General features: G+C 33.3%; 1 protein-coding gene across 1 annotated transcript in view; it reads left to right on the top strand.

Moving 5' to 3' along the window:
• The first annotated feature begins 1,709 nt into the window (after positions 1 to 1,709).
• arvcfa (ARVCF delta catenin family member a) overlaps positions 1,710 to 9,659 on the top strand; it is a 50,300-nt gene continuing 42,350 nt past the window's right edge. Inside the window, exon 1 of the mRNA XM_087790554.1 lies at positions 1,710 to 1,817. Coding sequence (XP_087646680.1) covers positions 1,797 to 1,817 — 21 coding nt within the window. The 5' untranslated portion in view covers positions 1,710 to 1,796. The remainder of the gene's footprint in view (positions 1,818 to 9,659) is intronic.

The following is a 9,659-nucleotide window of genomic DNA, read 5'->3' as shown; positions in this document are numbered from 1 at the left end:
AAGAAAAAAATAAAAAGATATATATATATATATATTTCACATTTTAAAATGTTGAATTCAACCATTTATTATTTATATAAAATATTGCATTTTTTATACATAAAACTCGATATTCCAATTTCAATAATTAAAAAATAAATTAATATTCTAAATGGAATATTTTTGAATTTGTAATATTTTAAATTCAATGAAAATAAATTAGAAAGAAAAAGAAAAGTCTAAAGGAAAAAAACATTTAAAATATATTTTTAACATTAAAAATGTTAAATTCAACCGTTCATTACTTTGTGATATTTAAAAAAAAAAAAAAATAAAAAAAAATGTTGAATTCAATTTTCTGATTCACTTCCTGTCGTGTCTCCAAACTTTTAATTGAATTAAAAGATGATAAAACTTAATGAAAAAAATGAGTGTCTTTTTTACACATAGAGTTTGATATTACATTTAAATAATTAATGAAATTAACACTTACAATTAAATATTTTATGTAATAAAAATGAAAGGTTTAAAGAAAATGTAAAATTATTTTCAATTTTTAAACGTTAAATTCAGCCTTTCAATATCTTGAATTAGAAAATTAGAAAACTTTCAAACAAAAATAAAGCTTTTTTAGTTGTTGTTTTTTTTACACATATTGATTGATATTCCAATTTAAATGATTAAAAAAAGAATTATTCTAAATTGACAAAATTTTTGAAATTTTTGATTCAATGAAAAAAAAACAGAAAAAATGAAAGGGTTAAAGAAAATGTTTTTTAAATTCAACCGTTCAATATTTTGAATTAAAAAATGAGAAAACTTTCCAAAAATAACTTTTCTTTTTGTTTTTTACACATATTGATTGATATACAAATTTAAATGATTACATTTTTTTTTCTAAATTGAGTATATTTTTCATTTTTTGAAATTTTGAATTCAATGAAAAAAAAAAGAAAAAATAAAAGGGTTAAAGAAAAAAAACATTAAGATTTTTTTTTTAAACATTTAAAATGTTAAATTCAACTGTTCAATATTTTGAATTATAAAATGAGAAAACGTTAAAAAAAAATAACGTTTTTTTTCTTTTTCACATATTGATTGATATTCCAATTTAAATTATTTTAAAAAATGATAATTCTAAATTGAATATATTTTTTATTTGTACATTTTTTAATTAAATTATAAAAAAAAATGAAAAAAAAGAAAAAAAAACATTTAAAATGTTAAACTCAACCGTTCAATATTTTGTGATATTTAAAGAAAAAATGTAAATTAAAAATATTATTAATATTAATTATTTTCTCTGATTTCTCCAGACGTCAGTGACCCCAAAACACGCTCCTTGAACCCGCATCTGTTCCCGAACCCTCGGGGGAAACACGTGCGTCGATACGAGAAACTCTTCTTGTGCAGCAGGAATAACAAAAAAAAAGGAAAAAAGAAAAAGGAGGAGGAGGAGAACAGAAGGAGCTGCAGACCCTCAGACCTGCTCTGTTCACACGCTCAGCATCCGTTGATTCAGCATCTTCTCGCTCAAGGTTCCACACATGAACTGCAGAGGAGGAGCGTCGTAATGACAGTCTGGCTTTATTGCTGCCGCGCGCGCGTGTGTGTGTGAGTGTGTGTGTGTGTGTGTGTGTGAGTGTGTGTGTGTGCAGATGTATGAGGGGGGGTGAGGCAGGGAGGGATGCAGCGAGCGGACGTGTGTGTTGCTGAGAGCGAGAGGAAGATGCTCTGATGTTCTGCCTGAGAACCTGAAACCTTGAAGAAGAAGAAGAAGAAGAAGCTTCTCCATCGTCGCCCGCATCGTCCTGGTCATGCCTGCCCGAGTCAAGGAGGTAAGATCCGTGTCGCTGGTGCGAGACCCTCCTCAGCTTCTGTGTCATGATGAACGGAGGCTGAGGATGCGACGCAGTCTCCTTGTGATCCGCATGTGTGCAGATCAGCATGTGTGCAGATGCCTTCACGAGGAGAGGAGGAGGGAGAGGGATGTTTGTGTCGAGAGCTGAGGGTCATTCCTCAGGGAGGAGATGAAATGCTGCTGCACACTCTGACCATGGAACATCTGACCATGAAACATCTGACCATGGAGCATCTGACCATGAAACATCTGACCATGAAACACCTGACCATGAAACATCTGAGCATGGAAAATCTGACCATGGAACATCTGACCATGAAACATCTGACCATGAAACATCTGACCATGAAACATCTGACCATGAAACACCTGACCATGAAACATCTGACCATGAAACATCTGACCATGAAACATCTGACCATGAAACACCTGACCATGAAACATCTGACCATGAAACACCTGAGCATGGAACATCTGACCATGAAACATCTGACCATGCAGCAGCGTTTAACTATTTCAGGGTCATCACACGCAAAGTTGATGGTCGACCAACGTCGCTGGTTTATTCCACGAAGACACGAAAAGTTTTCTCGAGTCTGTTTATATTGACGAGATCAGATGCTGAACTAGTGTATGGCAGTCGATCAGTGCCACAATGTAACGTTTCAAACTTTAACGTTTTTAAATTGAAATGTTGTTTCTTGAATAAATGAATATTTATTTTTTTAATATTAATGTGTGAATTGAAAGGTTGATTTTTTTTGTTTATATATTTGATGCATAATTATTGAATTTAATTTTTATTTTTTATTTTTACTCAGTTTGATATTCTTGTGTCAAAAAACATTTTTTAAATTCAATTTTTTTTTTAAATGCATGGCCTTTAAATTCAACTAAAAAAAGTGGGCAAAAAAAAAAATTAAAGGCTTTAAGAAAAAAAAATGTAGGCTGGATTTTAAATACCAATCTATGGCAGTCGATCAGTGCCAGAATTTAACGTTTGAAACGTTCAAACTTCAACATTTTTAAATTGAAATGTTGATGATTCTTGAATCAATTAATATATATTTTTAATATCAATGAAAATATTGAAAGATTGAATTTTTTGTTTGTATATTTGAGTCAAAATTTTTGAATTACAAAAATTTGAAAACTTTCAAAATGAATGATTTTTTTTTTACTCAGTTTGATATTCAAGTTTCAATAATTATTATCTAAATTGAATATTTTATTTTATTTATTATTTTTAAATGCATGGCCTTTAAATTCAATAAAAAAAAGTGGGCAAAAAAAATTAAAGGCTAAAGAAGAAAAAAATAATTTAGCTTGGATTTTAAACACTAATCTATGGCAGTAAATCAGTGCCAGAATTTAACGTTTGAAATGTTTAAACGTTAACCTTTTTTTTAAGTTGAAAAATTGTTTTTTTTTTCAATGAATATTTATTTTATATTATAAATTTGTGAACTGAAAGGTTCAATTTGTTTTTAATATAATTGATTTATAATAATTAGATTTAAAAAATGAGAAAACTTTCAAAATGAAGATTTTGAAATTTCAATTACAATAATTATTTTATAAATTCAATATTTATTTTTAAATGCATCGCCTTTTAAATTCAATGAAAACAAATCTGCCTTAAAAAAAACAATTTAGCTCGGATTTTAAATACTAAACTATGGAAGTAAATCATTGCGAAAATTTAACATTTCAAACGTTCAAATTTTTGTTGTTTTTAATTGAAATGTTAATGTTTCTTGAATCAATTAATACTTATTCTTATTATAAATGTTTGAATTTAAAGGTTGAATTTGTTTTTAATAAAATTGATTCATAATAATTGAATAAAAAAAAAGAGAAAACTTTCAAAATGAATTTCTTTTCTATAGATTTTCACATTTCAATTTCAATAATCATTCGATAGTTTCAACCACTAGTAAAAGTTTCGTCCGACCAAAGCAAACACAGACACCATTGATTTCAACAAGTTTACTTGTGAAAAAACACTCAATTCTTATGAATTTTCAGTGATTGTTAGTAAAGTTTGTGTGTTTTTGTGCAACAACAACAACAACCAAACATCAAAGGATTCTTTAAAGACGTGAAAGATTGTAAACCTGAAGTTCTGTTGACCTCAGAGAGAGTTTAGTGAATAAAAAGAAGTGATTATTGTTAACAACACAGATGTAAAGTCAGAGGTTCGACGGCAGCTGTTGATACAATAGATCATGTGCCGCTGACTGTGTTGCATAGCAACTGTCAGGCGCCGCGTCGAAGATCTTTTTCTTTCATATATTTCCACAAATTGAAAAAATAAAAAAGTAATATGAGGAATTAATGGAGAATGTATTTACGGTTCGGAGCAATAACTCAGTCGTTGACGCATTAAAGCTGTTTTTTGATCGAAGCGACTGAAGACAAACATTTTCTTCTCTCAGGTCCAAACAAACACATGGAGCTGAACAAACACAAACTTGTGTTTTTAATCAACAATCAAACGTGTCCAGGATTCAAAGTTAAAAGTTGTTTTTTTTCAATTTCAAATGAATATCAAGAGATACATTTAGATTCAAATACTTTATTTGTTATTCACAACAGACACACGGTGTATTTTTGCATTTTTAAAATAAATATATACATAAATATACATTATATATTTAAATATACTTTAAAAATAAAGAATACAGAACAGAAAAACACTCTGAAATCTGAAAATGTTTATTAGAAGAAAAGAAAAAGATAAAATGAAAAAGAATAAAATAAATCAAATAGTATAAAATGAATCAAAATTAAATAAAATTAAAGTAACTTGCACATGAAAGTAAGAAAAATATAATCTATTAATGAAATTTTCATAAATATGTGTGAATATACATATACAAATAAGAAATACTGTACATAAATAACAACCAAAATCAAAAAAAGTATTGTTTCTATTATTGTAAAAAAAAAACTAAATTATAAAATAAAAAAGATGATTAAATTAAATTAAATTAAATTAAATTAAATTAAATTAAATTAAATTAAATTAAATTTTAACAAGATGCTTAACCATATGTGTACTTACAGCAAATCAGCCACTAGTTAAGCATTAATTACTCAGACTTTGTTCCTTGAGAACATTTTCTTGCTTCAAAAACGACAACAACTAACATCTCAATTACTGATTAAAACATGGAATCTTGACCAGTCGTCAATCAAACCCACAGACAGTTTAAAGTGCTGCGAGTATCTCTGTATGTATTTGGACTGTGGGAGGAAACCAGAGTACACAGTGAACATACAAACTCCACACTGAAAAAAAGCAGGTTGCCTCAGGAATCGAACCTGCAACCTTGTTTTTTTCGGGGCCACTACGCCACCATCAGATCGTCACCCTCTAATCTCAGGTGTGTACAGTAGATGGCGCTGTGACTTGTTTCGTGACCAGTGGAAATTGAGGACGAACGTCTTAGTGAGTCGTCGACCTGAGAAACTCACGGACGGTTTTATTTTTATATTTTACAAGCGTGCTGAGTCAGCAGAAAGAAGATGAAGCAGCCACAGCCTCCTCTGGTTTTATGGTCCATTTCTAACTTGTTGGCAGCGGTCAGTGGCGTCACGGGCGGCGCCATAGACACCGGTTTCAAACGTTGAATGAATCTTCGGTTGTGAACGTGATGCGGACGTTACACGACCAGAGCAGAGAACGAAACGTCTTGATAAACCGTTGTTGCTTCGTTCAATCTGAGCTGATATGGTTCCATCATGACCCCCATGACCCCGAGGCGTCGGCACAAACAAACAAACAACAGCAACAAAAACGTTTTTTCAGAGGCTTCGTCACATTATTCTTGTAAAATATAACATTTATGTCTTTTGACAGTTTCACTCTGTTGTCATAAGTACATCCACGAGTGTATTGACACGGTCACAGAAAACCATGTTCGTGAAGCTCCAGCTCGTTGGACCAACATTCCATCGAAGTTAGAAAATGAACCAATGGGCTGCTTTCTTTGTCATAAGCTCCGCCCATTAAGTTCAAGTGCTAAACAATCTTATCGGGTCCGCCAGGTGTCGGTTAAAACAGCTGATTTGTCAGAGATCGCTGGATGAAATGTTGTGAGGATGATCTAATAATCCTGCTTTTATTTTGTAAATTTACTAACTCACTTTACTTTTATAACTCATTTCCTGCCTAACCATCTTATCAACATCTGCGCCGCGACATGACGCTTAAAGTATAGAAAGTTCTCTGGATAAATTTGCGTAAATTCCATTTCCCAAGTGGCAAAAATCTATATGGGCCACAATAACTTTTGGTTTGAGTCCGAGGTTAGAAAAATTAAGAGCAAATTTCAATGAAAATTTCAGGGAAAGGTTTAAAACGGGACAGATATGATGATGTGGTTCTGAAAATCCATCCGGATCCTTTAATTTTATAAAGAGTTCACTACTTTCCAGAGCAAAATCTCAGACAACTGTTTTCTTTACTCTCTACATAATGTGTGAATGAGTTTACAAACACACGATTTTTCTCAACATCAACCACTTTTTTACAACGAGTTTCTGGTGTTTAGACCAATTCTCGTGCTTCAGTTTCTGCATCAAGGAAGTTGATCCTGGGACTCTGTGGCGCCGCGATCCGGGACGGCTGCCTAGTTTTGGTGCGCCGACCAACTTCGCACAAAACAACTCTAAAACCCAACTCTGAACACGACCACTTTAAACATGCCTAAAGCCAAACCAGTTAAAGACTGTGACATTTTTCACGAGAAAACACAAGAGGAGGCTAATATAGCAACACAGCGGCGCTATCGGCTGCTAATGTAGCTAAAATCCCTTTGTGCCGAGTTCGGAGGATTTGGAGCCGAGCTGGACGATATCGATGAACGTTTTTGGGACAGATGGCTCAGCTACTGGAAAAAGATAAGAACTCTCAAATGCAATGAAACGTGTTGTATATTTGGAATCGAAAACAGAAGCCGGCGGAATAATCTTCGTCTATTTGGTCTCCGTGAGGTTTGCTGACTCGCTCTATGCTGGAGTTTATATACGGGAGATGCTACCGGTTTGGCTGCACCTGGACACGGACCAGGACCGGTCACACCGGACCCCGGGACCACCTCGACCGAACCCAAAACCTCGAGCCGTCGTTTTCTGAAATTCCAGGATCTGGAGTTTGTTTTCCAGGGCGAAGAAACGACAAGAACTTACGCTGGATGGTATCAAACTTTACGTCATTGAGGACTTTTCGTCAGAAACGATGAAACGGCGAACACGCCTCATGAGAAAAGAGTTTGTTGAGAAAGGAATGATCCGTGGATTTACAAAAAAAAACCCTGCAGAGAGAGAGAGTCCTTCACGACGACACAATACACCTGACGACGTCACCGAAAGCTGCAGAAGAATTCAACCGTGAAATCAGACGCTCTAACCAATCATAAGTGTGCGGTGAGAATATGTGCAAAAACGATTTTTCAACTGTTTCTTTTGGAATTTTGAATACTATATATATTCAGTACTGATCTGGAAAATATTCAACTCAAGTGCATATAACCATTTATGGTGTTTTTGGTTCTTGAATGTGAAGCTACTTTTTGTGTTTTATTTGAATATTTCTCGGTTTGTTCGATGTCACGTTCAATATTTCAGTTTCAAAGGTTAAAACTAGAATTTATTTTTCGTGTGCGGAGTTGTCAGGACTTTTTGGGGATTAACCATAGTTCTAGCTGCTGTAAGGGGAGGGTTTGTGGGTGTTAGTTCCCTGCTTTTATTTGTGTTTTTTATTGTCTTTCACGTTACTCCACAAGACTAGAATTTATATAAGCTGTTCCCTTTGTTTGATCCACATGTAGCATTTGATATCTGGCAAAACTAAACATGTTCAGTCTTAAAAAATATAAAGATAACCAGCTGTAGAATGTTAGAGGATTAAGGCGAGTAAAGCAAACTGAAACAAGTTTGAAGTAGGATAAAGTATCCTCAAAAATAGTATTTGTTTAAGAATCTCACGTGACTGCATCGGATGTAAAATCGGTTCAAAAGCGATGGCCTGGACAGGTTTTGTGTGCATCATATAAGTGTTTTGATCCATAAAGAAATACCACTTCAAATTTCCCCCCAATTTTTTTGAGATAAAGCTGGTAGATATGCAATTGTCCAAGGGAATATACTCTCTCTCAAGTTAAATTTAGCCTTTTTATATGGACTTAATGAAGACAATCCTAAATTCTTTGAACATTTTTTCTGAACTTTATCGGAAATACATGGAAACTACATCATTGAGGAAGATTTAATTGTACTTAAGAGCCAACAGTTGCTCTACAGGTTTAGACAATACCAAGAATCAGACTAGAAAAGTAATCAAACAATATACAAGTGATTTAAACCTGGTTGAAGTTTAGAGGGAACCAAACCCTGATGAAAAAATAAATAAATACTGATGTCACTCTCAAATTTATTATTTCTTTGTATCTCAAGAGCTTTTGTCAAGAATTAGAGATTCCTGGTAATATATAATAGCAATTAGTGATCATGCTTCTATTACTATTACGTACATAGATAAACTTCAACACAATTCAGAAAAAATATAAGGAAAAAAAACAAACAAAAACAACACGATGACTACTTTAAATGAAACACAGAAGAAACCGATGCCAGTTTAAGATGCTTTCAAAGCATTTATCAGAGGATAAATTACACTAGTTACGCAAAAAAATAAAAATGATAAGAGTTAGATACATTATAAAAGAAAATCAAAGAGTTAGAAATGCATCTTAATAGAGATTGTAGTCAATAAAAAGGAAAGACCTGCTCCTATGAAGAACCAAATACAATAAAATATCTGCTGAAAAAGTAGCAAAAAAACTGAAAGAGCCATTAAATGTATTAATAATTTCACAGGAAACTTAACTTTTGAACCATCAGAAATGAATGAGAGCTTTCGAGAATATTATCAATTAGTTTACAAATCAGAAATATCAAAATGAGTTCCTTGATCACTATCGATTCCAAACATTAACACAGATCCAAAAAGAAGAATTAGATTTAACTATTGAAGACATTTCAAATACTATTCAAAGTATGAACTGTGGAAAAGCACCAGGACCTGATGTCTACCACCGACATTTAAAAAAAGTTCAAAGAAAGATTAATGACTCCATTGTTCAATATGTTTAATGAATCTTTTCAAAATGAAAGACCTTAGTTTTAAAACCAGGAAAGCCAGTCTCAGAACGCTCGTCTTTCAGACCCATATGTTTGATGGGATGGGATACAGAGTAATTATTGTGTAAGCTGCTTGCCCAGAGATTACAACACTATTCCCCTCTATCTCCTTTTTTCCCTAGAGGGAAAGAATAAAAGTCAAAAGAAACACTCGCCAAAAACGGACTAACAAAAATGCTGACTACGAAAATGTCAGGAACAACAACGTCCGAGGAACAAAGTTGGAACTGCGAGCAGGTAGAGCGTAGCAGAGTCAACATTTACCAGGTGGGACTGGAAACGAGCTGACACTGCTGGCTGGGGGTCATTCCCTTAAAAATACATAATGATGATACAAATAAATAATAAATAATGATAAACACAAAGTTTAACCAGGATTCTTGTCCATCCATCCATCCATCCATCCATCCATCCATCCATCCATCCATCCATCCATCCATCCATCCATCCATCCATCCATCCATCCATCCATCCATCCATCCATCCATCCATCCATCCATCCATCCATCCACCCATCCATCCATGTGGAGATTTGGCATGAACACAAAATGTAATGGTGAGGTTGGATTGATTGGAATCAAAATAAAGTCACTTAAACACAATCCATCAA

Source organism: Callionymus lyra, chromosome 5 (assembly GCF_982586985.1).
Source record: "Callionymus lyra chromosome 5, fCalLyr1.hap1.1, whole genome shotgun sequence".
NCBI lineage: Eukaryota > Metazoa > Chordata > Actinopteri > Syngnathiformes > Callionymidae > Callionymus > Callionymus lyra.
The sequence above is the reverse complement of the archived record's forward strand: the minus strand, read 5'-3'. Positions and strand labels throughout refer to the sequence as shown.